The sequence below is a fragment of the Culex quinquefasciatus genome, chromosome 2 (assembly GCF_015732765.1).
Source record: "Culex quinquefasciatus strain JHB chromosome 2, VPISU_Cqui_1.0_pri_paternal, whole genome shotgun sequence".
Lineage (NCBI taxonomy): Eukaryota > Metazoa > Arthropoda > Insecta > Diptera > Culicidae > Culex > Culex quinquefasciatus.
The window spans coordinates 138,856,090-138,874,133 of NC_051862.1; the positions used below are offsets into that span (position 1 = coordinate 138,856,090).

The 18,044-nt window shown below is 40.7% G+C and overlaps 1 protein-coding gene across 1 annotated transcript in view; it reads right to left on the reverse strand.

The window, feature by feature from the left end:
- Positions 1-1,439: 1,439 nt before the first annotated feature.
- LOC6036638 (serine/threonine-protein kinase grp) overlaps positions 1,440-18,044 on the reverse strand; it is a 58,014-nt gene continuing 41,409 nt past the window's right edge. Inside the window, exons 6-7 of the mRNA XM_038257808.1 lie at positions 14,321-14,530; positions 1,440-2,293 (exon numbers count right to left, since the gene is read on the reverse strand). Coding sequence (XP_038113736.1) covers positions 1,665-2,293; positions 14,321-14,530 — 839 coding nt within the window. The 3' untranslated portion in view covers positions 1,440-1,664. The remainder of the gene's footprint in view (positions 2,294-14,320; positions 14,531-18,044) is intronic.

Genomic DNA, 18,044 nt, shown 5'->3' on the forward strand with positions numbered 1-18,044 from the left:
GCGGTCGACAGCATCATAAGCTGCTTTGAAATCGATGAAGATGTGATGCGTGGGCACTCGTGTTCTACTCACGACATTTCTCGAGGATTTGTCGGAGATATTTTGTTCGTGGTAGCACGCATGCCAGTGAAGCCTGCTTGGTAGTTTCCGCAGTCCAGCTCATCGCCCATTTTGTAGATGGGACACACGACATCATCCATCCACTCCTCCGATAGCTTCTCCTCCTAGATCTTGGAAATCACACTGTGGAGCTCCATATTTGACGAGCTCACCGGGTAACCGATTTTTGCCGGCAGCTCTGTTGTTCTTCAGCTTCCTGATCTCCATTTTCACCGTCAGGTGCTGCGAACTGTTCATCAGCTGCTGGCACTTCAAGGTCGATTTCAACGCTGTCACCGTTAACATCATCGCCGTTAAGGTGCCCGTTGAAGTACTGCTTCCACCTATCCAACACCTCGCTCTTATTCACGATCAGGTACCCCGCGTTGTCCCTGCACACGTCGGCTCGCGACACAGAGCCTTTGCGGGATCGGTTCACCTTCTCGTAAAACTTCCGCGACTCGTAAGCTCGGAAAAGCAAACTGCAGTCTCAGACTTCCTGCTGGCGCTTCTTAAGCTTGATACCCACGACCTGCCGATTCCGAGCCTGTCTGTATCGTTCCACGTTCCCTCTCGTCGCCTTGTGCAGCTTGTTGTCGTAGGCTGCTTTCTTCTTGGCGGTAATCTGTGGGTGCTCGTCGTCGTACCAATCGTTTCTACTGACTCAGATCGCACTACTCAACGTAGCTTCCGCTGCACTGCCGATGGCTGAGCGTATTCAGCTCCAACCACCCTCGAGCGAGGCTGCGCCAAGTTCTTCCTCACCTGGCAAATTCGCTTCCAGCTGCTGTGCGTAACGTGTGTGACGTCTGAAAAGAATCCCCGTTCTGGAGACTCACGATGTTGAACACCGTCGACAGCTTTGAGCGCATGTTAACTCCAACTAGGTAGTGGTCCGAGTCAATATTCGCACCGCGAAAGGTGCGTTACGTCCGAGAAGAATCGCCCGCCGATCAGGACGTGGTCGATTTGCGTTTTCGTCCTTTGGTCAGGTGATGTACAGGTGGCTTTGTGGATGTCCTTGCTAAGAAAATAGGTGCTTCTGACAACCATTCCATGAGAGGTTGCGAAGTCAAAGCAGCGTTGGCCGTTGTCGTTCGTGACCGTATGTAGGCTTTCTGGGCCAATGTTGGTTCTGACGTCGGTTATGTGTGACGACCTGATTCTCAGGGGTACATACCGAAGAAGCTGCGCCGGAAGAAGTATCTACAGGTCTTGTTCTAGGTTAAATCACCGATGACAGTCGTGTTTTGAATACTTTCAGTACTCACCACCGCACTAACACTAGCATGCCAAAAGGAAGGTTCGGATTGTTCAGACGCGATGATACTACACTCTTGTAAATGTTCATACAAAAATTCTTTATTTTTCTCTTACGCAGCCAATACGTTTGCTGAACTAGTGTTTCTCTCTTCATTGGTAAATTAAACTGAAACAAAAAAAAAACTGTAAAGCAAAACAAAATTCCCTGATTTCATCAAACTATCGAACGTGCACTTTGCGCCGTATACTAACTGAGTTTTCATCCGAACACAATTCAATTCGATCACACACTCTCACTATGGCTAAGGCACCGAGTTGGTCGCAATGGCAATGGGCCACGTAACGGGACCCTTCATCACAATATCCTCCAGGCTGTTTTTGATCCGGATGAAGCGTCGCTTAAACTCCAGCCCGCAGCCCTTGGACAGGCGGAAGTCGCACAGGATCTTGCCGTCCATCTCGACGATGTTGGCCTTGAAGATGAGCTGCAGCTTCCGCCGGTCGATGGTCGAAATGGTGATGACGCCCTCGTCGTTGGCCTTCCACGTGTAGCCGAGCTTCTCGAGGGTGGCCGACAGCCGGTTCAGCGTTTCGTCGCACTTGGTCGACACGAAGAAGCGCGTCATGCGCCGAACTAACCGCTGGAAAGGCGTCGACTGGGTGGCGCCCACCGATTGGGTCGGGTTGAGCTGGGTGCACAGAATCAGATCATCCAGCATCGTCGGCTGGGAGAAGCAAAACCCGTTGCGGGCTTCGATCGCTTCCTCGAGGCCGTGCACCTCGGTCTGGGCAATCGTCGGCACCGGTTGCGATTGGCAGAGGCGCGACGTCGAATCGTCCAGCGGCGTGGACAGGTCCTGGTTCGAGCAGAGTCGCTTCGCTCGGGGTGAAATAACGCCATCGACCGCGTCGCGTCCGCTCTCCGAGTGACCTGGCGGGAGGGAAAAAGGGTAAGTAAATGATTTGAGATAACTTAAGCGATTGGAGTGTGCAAAAAACTAAAAACCAAACAATAACACACAAACACAGGAGATAATCAGCGGCCAACTAAAGCGAAACTCAAAAGTCAGCATTCATTAGGTTTTTGGTGATAAAGCTATATGCAATCGGAAACGGGCAGCATACAGCTAAAATCACCAAAGATCCAATAAACGTGAGAGGCGTGCGTGCGGGGAGGCAAAATGGGATCGGGGAAGATACAAACTAAAATGCACTCAAAACACTGCACAAGCAATCGATAACGGAAACGAAACACACAAAAAAAGAACCTAAATTGAAACGAAGGCAGATGTCGGCTCTAGTTCCAATCTTCCATGCTTTGGTAATCTAGCTTTATGAAATATTAAATTCTATCATACAGCTAAAGCGCCAAAGCATGGACGACGGCCAGTCGCAGCAGTGTGTTCAGGGTTTGGGTGACGGATGCAGTGTTCACTTTGGGGTGTTTGCAATGCCACAGCATTGGCCAAGGTACCGAGGTGCTCACAGGAACTGGAAATGGTATCACGCTGAGAGTCACTCAGTACCTGAGCCAAGATTGGGCAAGATGTGGTGCGCGCCGGTGTAGGTTTGATGTTTGTCACTTGTTCACCGAGGTTTGTGTCACAACAATTCCCGACTTTGTTGTTGTTTGAACTCTTTTCATAGTTGATTTCGCAATTCGCAATTCGCAATTTTCAGTGTAAGAACGGGCCTTGACCGATCTTATGCACTAGGTTCCCGACGAACACGCACTGCCCTTACACCTACATCTCACCCTTGCTCTGAGTCAGTACGAGCAGCACGCTAGAACACGCTTTGAGTGTTCGTGCCAGGCATACACACCTTCTTTTCCGGTTACGCATTTTAACTCGGCCGGGGGTGGTACATTACGTAGGGTTTGATGTAAGTATAAGCGCCTAACCATTTATAGTGTGCCTATCAACTTTCATTAAAGCAAAAACTGTTTTATTTTTAGTTTGAATTCAAAAATTTATTGTTATTTACTGTGTATTGTTTTCTCCTGAAATCTTCCCTATTGTTGAGTCTGTTTATCTGTTGCTATTTCTTTTGTCGCGGTGTTTTGTTACAATTTTTGGTCCTAAGCATGTTATAAAAGTTTACCAAAAATACAATAGTAATATTTGTGTTAATCCTTTAACCATTCCATAAATTGAGTAAGGGCTCAAACCTAACTTGTTTGAAAAAAGGGTGAAGATTGAAAACAATTGACAGTAAAAGAGAATTTATTTCATAAAAATCAAGTATCAATAGTAAGAGAATGATGAGCGTATTTTGAAGAATAAAAATGAGAAGCTAGATGTATTAGATGTAAAATTAGACAATAGTTAATAAATAGAGATACAAAACAAGCTTAGATTATAGTAATGATAATTTATAGGACAGATAAAGAATTATTCCAATAAATAAATTTCGCAATTCGCAATTCGCAATTTTCAGTGTAAGAACGGGCCTTGACCGATCTTATGCACTAGGTTCCCGACGAACACGCACTGCCCTTACACCTACATCTCACCCTTGCTCTGAGTCAGTACGAGCAGCACGCTAGAACACGCTTTGAGTGTTCGTGCCAGGCATGCACACCTTCTTTCCGGTTACGCATTTTAACTCGGCCGGGGTGGTACATTACGTAGGGTTTGATGTAAGTATAAGCGCCTAACCATTTATAGTGTGCCTATCAACTTCATTAAAGCAAAAACTGTTTTATTTTAGTTTGAATTCAAAACTTATTGTTATTTACTGTGTTTTGTTTTCTCCTGAAATCTTCCCTATTGTTGAGTCTGTTTATCTGTTGCTATTTCTTTTGTCGCGGTGTTTTGTTACAATTTTTAGTCCTAAGCATGTTATAAAAGTTTACCAAAAATACAATAGTAATATTTGTGTTAATCCTTTAACCATTCCATAAATTGAGTAAGAGCTCAAACCTCACTTGTTTGAAAAAAAAGGGTGAAGATTGAAAACAATAGACAGTAAAAGAGAATATATTTCATAAAAATCAGGTATCAATAGTAAGAGAATGATGAGCGTATTTTGAAGAATAAAAATGAGAAGCTAGATGTATTAGATGTAAAATTAGACAATAGTTAATAAATAGAGATACAAAACAAGCTTAGATTATAGTAATGATAATTTATAGGACAGATAAAGAATTATTCAAATAAATAAATTCGCAATAAAATCAAAAAAGATTAGGCGAATGATAAATAGACTTGATATTACTAGTACATTAAGGAAAAGTTTATTTTTAAGGAAAAAAACAAAACAAAGTTTGTTACAGCCTTGGTTACAGCAGTATCAATTGATAGAAAACAGTGGAAAAGCTTTGAGAGATAGGAGAATCAAAAGTTAGTAAAATTAAAATCAAATGTTGGATATTAAATAGAAGAATCAGTGAAGAATTGGGAATCAGAAGAGCAAAATAAAAATAGGAGATAGGTGGTAGCTGAGAATGAAGAGAAGAGAAACCCCGTTGTGCGATGTTTCAGGTACATCCACAGCAGTTGACTCAACATACTGCGAATCAAAACAATACCGTCTACAATCACAAATTACTTCCTATCCCACATTGTCGCGCCCCTTTCTTTTAGCCGTCTCGACTCTGACCCGCGGTGGTCAAAGGTTTACGATCCGTTTCCACAGGCCACCAGCTAGGTCATCATGAAAACCAAGCCAACGTGGAGGTAAGAAAATAGGACACTCGCAAGGAACCAGAGCTATACTGTTCTGATCAAGATAATTCGGATGATCTAACAGAACTACGGATGTAGTTAGATGTAAAATTAGACAATAGTTAATAAATAGAGATACAAAACAAGCTTAGATTATAGTAATGATAATTTATAGGACAGATAAAGAATTATTCCAATAAATAAATTTGCAATAAAATCAAAATAGATTAGGCGAATGATAAATAGACTTGATATTACTAGTACATTAAGGAAAAGTATATTTTTAAGGAAAAAAAAACAAAACAAAGTTTGTTACAGCAGTATCAATTGATAGAAAAGAGTGGAAAAGCTTTCAGTGATAAGAGAATCAAAAGTTAGTAAAATTAAAATCAAATGTTGGATATTAAATAGAAGAATCAGTGAAGAATTAGGAATCAGAAGAGCAAAATAAAAATAGGAGATCATCATGAAAACCAAGCCAACGTGGAGGTAAGAAAATAGGACACTCGCAAGGAACCAGAGCTATACTGTTCTGATCAAGATAATTCGGATGATCTAACAGAACTACGGATGTAGTTAGTTACGCTCCTTCCAGGATGTTCCTTACGTGGACGTCAACCGAAGAGCACGCAACAAGGTCAGTGCCATTGCATGCTCTTAGGTATCAATCCTTGGCCTGCGAACTCTTTTCATAGTTGATTTTTATTCAAATTAAAAATAAAATTGTTTTTTCATAGCATTGCTGCTCTGATGGCACGTTGACGGGTTTGTGAAAATTCATGTCTAGCATATTGACTTTGGATTTTTTATTGCTCACCTTAAGATGCAATAAGTTATCAAAAACATCCTAAATCCAGCTAAAATCATACGACAGATGATCTAACCAACGTTGGATTTTTTTTTGAATTTTTTTTTGAATTAAATATACTTTATTGAATCTTTCTTATAATAATTACATTTGGTTTACATAATAAGTGGTCAGCTGTGGCTCTTCAGCTTTAGTTTGCTTTTCGTGATTTAAACACTGTTCATTTTTATAACTTTAAAAGTATATGATTTATCATTTTTGTAACACTAGGTACAATGAGGAAAAAAAAATGTTAAGAAAACATAACCTAACCTAAAACTAACTTAATCTTACCATAAACTAAACCAATCCTTGAATCAAGGGGTATTCAGATATAGCACATTTTTCCCTGAATTTCAAACATTTTTCTTGAATCTTCTGATCCAACAATTTAACTTCTGCTAATTCATGAACCTCACTTGATCTTGTCCAGCCAGGAACATTCAAAACCATTTTGAGTACCTTGTTTTGGACACGCTGGAGCTTCAATTTATGAGTTCTAGCGCAACACTCCCAAACAGGTACTGCATACTCAATAACGGGGTAAATTATTTGTTTGTAAACTGCTAACTTATTTTTCAAAGATAGCTTTGATTTTCTGTTAATTAAAGGATACAAACACCTGATGAGAATGCTGCACTTGTTCAATATTTTATCTACATGCTGCCGAAACAAAAGTTTCGAGTCAAGTATGAGACCTAAATAGACAACTTCCTTTGACCAGGGTATCGAAACATCATTCATTTTAATCAAAACATCATCCTTTGGGACAAATCTGGCCGATTTGGAAAGTGGAAAAATGATGGTTTGAGTTTTGGCTGCATTTATGCGAATTTTCCAGTCGCCAAAGTATTCGGAAAGAACGTCAAGACCCTTCTGAAGACGGCCAACTAAATATCTGGTTATTTTACCCTTATAAATAACGGCAGTGTCATCAGCAAAAGTGACAACACACCATTACCAGGAAGAGTAGGCAAATCAGATGTAAAAATATTGTACAGAAGTGGGCCAAGAATACTTCCTTGGGGAACCCCAGCATCAATGTTGAATAATCCAGAAGCAATCCCATTCAGAAAAACCTTGAACGATCTCTCCGAAAGATAGTGCTGGATAATTTTGATAAGATACATTGGAAAACCGTATAAATACAGTTTATGTATCAAACCATCATGCCAAACATTGTCAAAAGCCTTCTCAACATCCAACAAAGCCATAGCAGTTGATTTAGACTCAAGCTTGTTCTGCTTGATGATTTTAGTTACTCTCGTAAGCTGATGAGCAGTATTATGCCCTTTCGGAAGCCAAACTGCTCATTCAAAATTATATTATTATCGTTGGTAAAATCCAAAAGCCTTGAATAGATGACCTTCTCAAAGAGTTTGGACAGACTACTCAAAAGACTAATGGGCGATAACTTGTTGGCGATGTTGGATCTTTTGAGGCTTCAAAATTGGTATGACTTTGCCCAGCTTCCAATTGGTGGGGAAGTAACCAAGTTGCAAACATTTATTGAAAATATTGGCTAGATGTTGAAAGAACTGATCACTCTGTTTTTTCAACACCAGATTAAAATGTTATCAAAGCCTGGAGCTTTCATATTTTTCATTTGTTTAACTGCAACTTTGACTTCCTCACCAGAAACATGGGAATCTGCAGGAAATTCAAAGGTAGAGTCATTGATTGTTGAAATACTATTGGCAACTGATGTTTCTTTACGGCTGGTCATGGAAGCGCCAAGATTATGTGAACTAACAAAATGAAGCCCAAGTGCATTTGCCTTTTCCTCGGATGTAATCAAAGAGAATCCTCAACAATAAGAGGAGGAATAGGCTTTGGTTTGTTTTTAAGAACTTTTGAAAGTTTCCAAAATGGTTTTGAATAATTCCCAAGCTGGCTTACATGTTTTGAAAATTCTTGATTTCTGATATTGTCAAGTCGGTCTTGTATGATTTTGTTCAAATTGTTCACTGAAATCTTTTGTCATAGTCCCCAGTCCGTTGATATTGTCTCCTATAAACATTCCTAAGTCTAATCAAGTGTTTAGTATCTACGTCAATATCAGTTACCTTAAAATTAACAGGAACCTCCCGAACGTTGGCAGCCTCTGCTTGGTTGATAGCCTGCTGGATCACCTCCAGCGAACGATCAATATCGGCAGAAGTTTCCGGGTGTTGATCATAGTCGATGTTGCTGTCGACCACTTGCTGAAACTGCTGCCAGTCAACGTTGTGGTAATCTTTCCGGGTTGGTTGCCGCTGCGGAGTAACGGAAGCTCCAACCTCCACAACCACCGGATAGTGATCAGAACTCAACTCTTCAAACACCTCAGGATGAGCCACGTTCTCAGCCATATTGGTAATGAAGAAGTCGATGATTGAGTGATTCCCAGACCGAGCCACCCTCGTTGGACGATCCGGACTCACAACGTTGTAGTATCCGTTTTGCAGATCGTTGTGCAGAATCACTCCGTTCCGATTCCTCCTGCTGTTGCCCCAAACTTCATGCTTCGCGTTGAGGTCACCAGCGATGATGTACTTTGCGCTCCGCCGTGTCAGCTTCTGGATATCGCCCTTCAGTTTTGTTGCTGAACCATCTCTGGCATTCACCTGACGTGGACAGTATGCAGCAATGAAGAGTACTGGGCCAACCGAAGAGGGAATTTCCACTCCAACGGCCTCGATGATGTCCAGCTTGAAGTGTGGCAGCCGGCGTGGCTTGAGATCACGATGAACAGCGACAAGCACACCTCCTCCTCTAGAGGTGGTCCTATCGAGCTGCGTCGCGATCTTGTAGTTTTGCAGATAAACTTTTTCACCGGGCTTCAGATGAGTTTCCGTGATGGCAGCTACGTCGATCTCCTTCTCGCGAAGAAAATCCACCAGCTCTAAATTCTTCCTCCTAATGGAGCAAGCGTTCCAATTCAGCAGCTTGAGGGACCTACGATCCATACTGGATGACGAACGAGGTCAGCACTTCAATCTGCTGGGTCTTGGTTTTGCATCCACGCAGTGCAGCGGACATCTGTTTGAAAATATTGAGGAGTTCGGTTGAGGTGTAAAGATCATTACCATTTTCCTCAACTGCTGGTTCTTGGGTTGGTCTTGGCTCCTGGCTGAAGCCCGGTGGTGGCGGTCTCGGCTCCTGGCTGGAACCCGGCCGTGGATGATTCATCTCAGCTCTCTTCCTGGGATCCAACGGCAACGGTGCCAAGTTTGGGACCTGGCGTCGCGGTTGAAGAGGTGGAAAATTTTCCTCCACCAGGGCTGGAGGAGTTCTACGACGCTGAGGCTGATTCTTCGTCGATGCTTGCTGCCGAATTTTCACGAACTCAGCTCTCTTGGGGCACTTTCGGTCGGTTGACGAGTGCTCACCGTTGCAGTTGAGGCACTTCACCAGCGAATCTTGGATGCACTGGGATGTGATGTGCGCATCGGTACCACATTTGGCGCAACGACGCTTCAGGTGGCAGTTCTTACCTCCGTGCCCGAAACCCAGGCAGTTGAAGCATTGTGTGACGTCACGGTGCACTGGTCGGTATCGCTCCCACGACACGATAATGTTGAAAACCGCTCGGATTGCCTTCAGCTCAGGAAGCGTCGTCGATCCCTTAGCCAAATGCAGCAGGTAGAGCTGGTCACGGTACTTGATGTCTTTGTTGCGTCGGCTCATTTTGTGCACGGCCAACACATCCAGTTTCAAAACTTTTAGCTCGGCAGCTAATTCCTCCACTGGCATGTCGTACAGACCTCTGACGACGATTTTGTACGGCTTATCCATGGCGACATCATGGGTAAAGTACTCCGCCTCGTTTTCGGTCAAGTAATCCTTGACCAGTTGATAGTGCTGCCTGGATTGCACCAGCACCTTAAATCCGTCCTGACACAGACGAATGTTGCCTTGGACTTTCCCAGACTTGATGAGTTCAACCAGCCCCGCACGAAAGTCGATCGTTGCTGCTGATTGCCTCACATAAAAAGGAGGCAGTTTCTCCTTTCGCTGTTTCACTTCATTCTCCTTTGCTTCCGCTACCTGGTCCTCGTCAGGCAGTCCAGCAAACTTGTTGTTCTTCAATAGCTGCTCCTCGTGCGACGAAGAGTTCTCCTCCTCCTCATCCATCGGTACAGTACCGTCGCTCTTTTTCGTCTTTTTGCTGTTCGATGTCACTTCCAAAAGCACCTTCCTTTTGGAAATCCCCGGTTTTTGGCCATCAGTTGAGGCCTCAACCTTCCTTTTGGAAATTCCCACTTTTTTGCCTGCTTGAGCCGCAGGTAGGGCAATATTGCCGGCGTTTTGCGCCGGGACGCGACGAGTCATGTTGATTCAGACAACCTTCACCAACGAATGCTCGGATAACAATGACCAACGTTGGATCCATTTGGTGTCTTGGGCAAATTTGTAGGTCATGAAGAGGACAATTCAGAAGCAATTATGAACACGCTTAAGATAATACTACCCATTCATCACATAAAATTTAATACAAAATCCAGATTTAGGCCGTTGCAAATATTTTTCAAAGTTTGTGTCCCAAAACAACTGGACAGGTGTATAATGCATTTTAAAACACTTTTTTCATTAAAATGTTGAAACCATCGCTCGTAATTTCAATTTTTATACTTTTTTATTTTTTTGCCGAGGACATAACACATGGTGCCAACAAAAGCCAAATGGCTTTCAATAAGGTTTTATGAAAGTTTTGAGAGACTCTCGATGGCAATGTCATGCCAAACGGTTTTATAGCATGCTTCTTTAAGCTTTATCAATGCTATCACAACCGCAATAAAACCTATCAGCTAAAACCAACATTTAAACCACTTAGTCATAAAAAACTCAACAGAACCTCGATAAACCCCAATTAAAATAAAAAAAAACCTACGATAAAAGTTGGTACGGCCTATTTATAAAACCTAAATAGGAGTTCAAGGCTTAACAACTGAATTCTAGCAACCTCCTCTAAGCATTAATAAAACCTTTGTTAGAACCTTGTTAGGAGTTAGGTAAAAATGTCAACTCATACGTCTTCATGCGTCTTATGACAAACAAATTTCATTCTGGCAAAAAATAAGTCTTCATCCTGCCAAATAATAAAATGGAGATGATGATCTGATAGATATTGGAGGTAATTAAAATAAATTTAAAGCTTATTCCTCGCAATTTGTGGCACAAATTCAACTGCGGTTGAATTTTTTTCGATGAATGCGGGGGAGGTAGAGCCAAAAAATAAAAAAATAACTCGCTTTATTAAAAATATTTCTTGTGCAAGCATAGCTATTTATGTTTTTTTTATTCGCATTATTGTTTTGCAGAAAATGTTTAATTTATTTTAGAACTTCTATGGCTATATAACGATGTCAGAATTTTTTTTCAAGGAGGTTTTGTGAAAGTTTCAAGAGAGTCTTGAAAACTCGATGGCTATGTCATGCCAAACGGTTTAATTGCATATTTCATAGGCATAGGCATGCAAATGCTTACTTAAAACCATAAGCTCCTAAAAAAGCATTTAACGCGGTTAAATAGCAATGCATAATTATGGCGCTAAACGCGTGGGCTGATTAAACGTGAATGACCGCCATCATGGTGGGAAAAATTGAAAAAGAAATAAATTTGATTAAAATGAAGGAAACACACATTTATGCTGCAATCGAACCATCGAAGTTCAAAAATATTTTGAAATGAAAAATAAAATGCAAAAAAAAAATATTATTATAAATTATAATTACAAAACAATTATTTTTGGAGAAGCGAGTAGTTTTTTCTTTTCTATCTCCCCTAAATTTATCGATTAAGTTTTAACCGCAGCTGAAATAAATCTGTCTGGCATAAGACGTATGAAGACGTTCGAAATGTAATTATTTTATAACTCCTGACTGGGTTTTATTAAGGTATTGAGGAGGTTGTCTAGATTCAATTGTAAAGCCTTGAACTCTTATGTAGGTTTTATGAATAGGCCGTGACAACCTTTTGCGGAGGTTCTTTTGGGTTTTAAGAGAGGTTTATCTGGGTTGTGGGGAGGCTGACACAAATAAGTGGTTTTAATGTTGGTTTTTGCTGATAGATTTTATAGCGGTTTTGACAGCTTTGATAAAGCCTAAAATGTTACTTGGGAGGGTTACGTTCTCTTTCGGTTTTGTCGCTTGGGAGTTTAAAAATAAATTTGTTTGATCAAGATTCTTTTGTCGCTGATGTACAGTCATGCCTCGGTTTTGCACTGCCCCGGTTTTGCACCGTTCAGCTGCCTCGGTTAAGCACGGCCCAGTGCTTAACTGAAGCACAGAGCTTTTGGGTTTTTGGCTATATGGGAGACATTGGCTTTAATCGTATGAAAAATCATGCAAACATCAAAAAACTATAGTGTTTTGGAATCGGGATGATGTCAGTTATCCATTAAAATTATTATTTCATGAAAGTTTTCACAAAAATACGTATTTTTCCTGTATTTCGAAAATGCATTTTTTCTCTAAAGAAACCAAAAATATATTGTTATTGCAATATGGGTATCAAATGACCAGGTTTTTTTCATACATTTTGGATGTAATAACAACATTTTTAGAAAATACTCAAAATTTTCACAAAACTACGTCTTTTTGAAAAATACTCCAAATTTCATTTTTTTCAATATGGGTATCAAACGATCGGGATTTTTTCATACATTTCGAATGTAATAACAACATTTTTAGAAAATGCTCAAAATTTTCACAAAACTACGTATTTTTGAATAAAATACTCAAAATTTAAATTTTTACAATATGGGTATTAAACGATCGGGATTTTTTCATACATTTCGAATGTAATAACAACATTTTTTGAAAATAATCTAATTTTTCACACCTCGGTTTTGCATCCCCCATATGCGGTGCTAAACCGAGGCATGACTGTACATGGTAATCTACGTCTGATTTTTTTTTTCAAATTATGGGTAGCTTAGACAATTTTCTTTGAATTTCATTTACATTTTCAAAGTTCGGTATTTTTGAATTACATCCGTCCAAATTTCATTGAAATTTACAAAATTGGACAGTTGTTGACTGAGATAGAATAAACGTTTTTGATCGATGAAGTTTGTATGAAAAAAAATCGCTAAAATATATGAAGAAAAACATCGCTTCAGAATTTAACCACAAGCGGCGCAGACTTAGCTCAAATTTGTCGGAGTGTGAGATTCTTATAGAAAATTCAATCCCTTACAACTTTGTCGAAGAGTGCAAAACGCTCCAAGTTGATCCTGATTTTTGGTGATTTTTTTAATAGAAAAAAAAGGTTTTTTATGTACTTCCTATATACTCTCATATACTTTCAAATTTAACGTCATGATTCGAAATCCGAACACTTAGTAGCAAATCACTTTTGTTATAGCTGGCAAAAAAATCATGTAATGAGTTGGAAATGTAGAAACATCATCAGGATGTAGTATAAACAGTCAGTTTTAAGAGAATGCATGGAAAATATGTCTTTTCTAACAATTTATTATCATAATTTGAAAATCCCGGACACTGATGAAGGCTGATTCGAAATCCGGACACTTTTGCTTCGAATTCCGGACATTCGATTTTGTTAATGAATTGCACAAATTTGGACTGAAATGTTGGTGAATGGCATTCTCTATGTCTCAAATAAGCTGTTAACATCAAAACAATCGATATTTTATATAAAAATTTGCTAGAATTTAACGAAATCAAAACCATCAATTTCTGCTTTGCCTTCGGACGCCTATGAAATATTTCAAGTTAAATGTTTCGCATTTTTTGTTATCTTATAATTTTAATTTATTTAATTGTTTTGACATTAACTACTTGAACGCTGTACGCTGAACTTTTAATGAAAGTTGACGTTATAGTTCATCAAATAACACAGTTTGAACATTCACAACGCGAACTTATATCCAAATAATTGATAAAACAAGATGAGGTGTCCGGGTTTCGAAGCTCCGGGAATTCGAATAATAATTCGAACGTTATAAACCCAATTTTTTGCCACCTGGTTTTTCAAACCACGACATAAATATTGAACAATATTTGCAACGGTTTGATTTTAGATTGGAAGACGTAGCTGCAAAAGTAGAGCGTAAAATGCGCCAATTACAGGGGGAAACGTACCGCAAATTTTCGCGGATGTACAACAACACAACAAGACAAGAACTAAATCCTGAAGCTGCCAGAACAAGTGCTATTGTGTTATTCTAAATCAATCATTGAATGTTTCACGATCAGTTTTGTTTTTTTGTATGTTTCAAAATTGTAATCCATAGATTCTTCGTTTAAGCCACTCTGACACAGCCATGCTGTAAAACACTAACTTGTTAAATTTAGTCACTTTGGCACTCCACAGATTGTTAACGTTATCACTTCACTTCTTTGAAAACATTTATTCATCACACGTTTTAATCATCACAAAGCTCAAAAAATAGCGCTAACAACTGAAAAATAAAACGAACAACAAAATGACTCACCCTGGCTGTTGTTGAACTGCATCTGGCACCACTTGTGGTCCTGGATCTTGTCCAGCGGGAGCCGCTGGGCCGGATTGGGCACCAGGATCTTCCGCAGCAGCGACAGCGTCAGCGTGTCCAGCTTGCTCCAGGGCGTTGCGGTCGTGTACTTGTTCTCCTTCCAGCAGAGGTACTCCGCGCAGCCGGTCGACGGTTGGTCCCAGGGCAGTTCTAGAGCAAAAACAAAAAAGGCGGAAGAAAACGGAAAGGAAAGGGAAGATACATGTGCACAAGTGAACGAACGAACGAACGCACACACGGACGCACAACTGATATCAGTATCGAAAATAGAGTTTTTTTTTTCTTTTTTTTTTTTTGTCTCATTTGAGTTGTTGGCGTTTTATCAGCGCGGCGGCAGTGGCAGTCATTAAGTTCGGCAGTTTTTTTTTCTTTTCTCTCTACGATAATGGTCTGATGGTGGGAATCGAGGTTGTTCAATTGATAGAGCACTGACACATTGCTCATGAAAAAAATAGTCCACGTATCGAGTAGAAATTGGGAGGTGATATCACCGCGTTTATCTATCTACAAGAAGTGGCACCCAACAAACTTTCTTTTCAACAAGTAAAATCACCTCATTCTTGGTTTTTCGATTATTTTTCATTTCGATTGGAGTATGTCTGGAGCTCACGCACTTTTTGAACGGAAAATCAAATCTGTGTTGAGAATTCTGAGAATGGCCGGTTTGTGGTAGAGGTGCTGCTCACAGAGAGCACAGAAAAGGAGGAGAGAGCGATGCCTACAGAACAACATCAACAACACCAGCACGAAGGTTCCGAATCCTTGTGCGAAAGGATGCTGCTCTATTGTATTTGAATGTGCCGTGCGAGTGACAGCGGGGGTGATTGATGACTTTCGGTGCACGGAAGGATTAAATTGAATAATTCTAGAATATTACTCCTACTGTTAAAAAAAATATCGCGTGAAAACTTCAGATATTTCTATAGTTTCAGAGCTCAGATTCAGATTTTTTTTGGTACGGTAAGTCCACGCACCCAACCTCTCCTGTTGATTCTGTGAATTGTGTTCCATTCACAGAGTCTGCCTCTACAATGCAATGTAGTAGGCTTAGATTAAACGATCTCATTCTAACTTATTCCAAGAATATTTGTTTAGCATTTTCTCCTAGATTTGCTCAGCGAGTCTAAATTTTATCATAACATTGGCGTCGAAATATCTCCAATTCCACAGCATTCCGGTGCAAAATTCTAACCGTGAATCGTGCCATAAACCACACACCAGCTGCTTAAAACAATAAAAATTCTTTCAAATTGTGCCAAAGCGATTCTCCTCTCCACCTCCAAGCCGAGTAGCGTGCCAAACTTTTCCCATAAAGATTTGTCACGAAATAACCCCCCCAAATTGTGTGCCGGCGTGAGAGGAACCCACCACCCTCATCATCACAGGCACAGGTGACAGGCGAGCGGTGGCGATAAGAGCAAACTGGTCGTTTAAACATATCGCAGGCGATACTTTTAATGTCCACATCCCCGGCTCTCACATGTGTGCGGTCCTCGAAAGTTCTAGCGGGAAATGTGAGGAACGAAGGGACGGGATCCAGACCGCGCAGGTCCTCTCCCACATCAGTTGAAAAGGGGCATTATCACACGGTTTTGGGTGGGGGGGGCTCTCTCTCTCTCTCAGCCACAAATAACACCATTACCAGCGCATTCCGCGTCCGGTTGATCCTTGCTCTCCTCAGCAGGCAACAAGGTGTTTGCATTTGCATACGGCGGGATTGGATCAATTTTGGTTCGGTGGTGTGGCGAGGGATGCCAAATTGTTTGAAGAGAAGCAAAGTTTTGCAATAAATTAAAAAAAAAATTCAAACCCACCACTTACAGAGAGGACTGACGCCTTAGCCAGCTCGGCTAACAAACCAAAAAAAAAATAGAATTAACAAAAAATAAATGCGCATGACAGTTCGTTCAAGTAGGTTTCCCATATTGATGAGCTACATATTCCTGAGTGTAATATTTCATAAAATTTCATAAAATATTGCAACATTTATTCAAACCCAAGTCTATTACACACAGCGTTTGTTATGCTGTAGGTTTTCGAACTACAATGAAGATTAAATCTAATAACGTCATGATTCGAATTCCCTGACGCTTCTGAACCCGGACACCTCAGCTTGTTTTACCAATTATTTTGATACAAGTTCGCAATATGAATGTAAAACTGTGTTATTTGATGAATTTTAACATCAACTTTCATTTCAAACATGTTTTTACGCTGTTGCCAATGCCAAAACAATTAAATTAAACAAAAACATGAGTTTACCAAAACTGTGAAACATTTCGCTGAAATATTTCACAGGCGTTCGGAGCCCCGAGGAGGCTAAGCAGAAATTTATGGTTCTGTGGTTTCCTTAAATTCTAGAGCCCGGGAGCATGTTGACAGCTCCCATACAAACTGAGCGTACCCCTTTTTGTGGGCCCAGTGGGCCTAAGATGGCGGCCTTTGATATTATCTAGCCAAACATCTGAAAATGGCGAATAGTTTAAATTAAAATAATGTTAGCCTTGTTTCGGTATAAGACGACAAGATAAGCATTCTGGAATCATTTTCTTGAAAAACTTGTTTAGAGATACGCCAGTTGAAATATTAGTCTTGAACAGTTGGAGGGAGCGTACCGCGAAAGCCGTCACGAAAAAAAAAGTTTCCCATGCAAATTTTGAGTTGCGTATTTAATGGTCGGAATCCGACGAGGCCCACTTGCCATCTGTCAGTAGATACGCGCAACTCACGAAAACTGTCATGTAAGGGGACGGCTGAAATTCTAGCAATTTGTTATACTAATTATGATAGTTTTGAAGTTAACAGCCTATTTGAGACCTAAAAAATGCCATTAACTTAAATTTCAGTCTAAATTTGTCCGATTCATAAGCAAAATCGAGTGTCTGGAATTGAGCATGAGAGACCACCCATGGTTGTCCTTCTCCGTTGCTGAACAGGACCATAATATCCCATCAGCACAACCGGTCACACGCTTCAACGATCAAATGATGTTTCCCTTATCAACAGCATGCATGAATGCGCTGAAAAGATAAAACATCACGATCATCAAAACTAGAGCCGGTGCGAATAGGAAACAGTCGTTGGCCACCAACGGCGCCCGCCATGTCAGTTTGTAGATCTCGAGGGAATGGGACGGGAATGTTAGTTAGCACAGGCTGCTACCAAGGATGGGTTCTATACGATATCCACACCCCCGCGTGTGCCGGAAAACTACTTCTACTTGGGATTTTGTTAGTGGGTAAGGGTAATGGCCAGGATTCAACATAGAGGATGATGATGCGACCCAATAATCAATAAATTTTGTTTAATGGTGTGATGTACAGTCGACTCTCTGGTTGTCAATATCCAAGGGACCGTCGAGGAAGAGAATCATCAGTTTACAGGACGATGCAAAATGAAGACTCGATTGAAAATATTTTTTTCTTGATACCAAGCTATGGGAGAGAAACATGGCAACGTCCATCAAACAAAAACAAACTAATGTCAACCACCCTTGAAAGCTTCGTTTTGCCAAGAAAAATGTCTATGCAAGCCATGAGAAAGTGGAATTATTGACAACCGGAAGAGATTTTTAATGCAAGCAGAATCCAAGGGACCGTCGAGGAAGAGATCCTTCAAGCAAGGGAAAATATCGAGGAATGAAGATAATTGAAGTATGCAGATT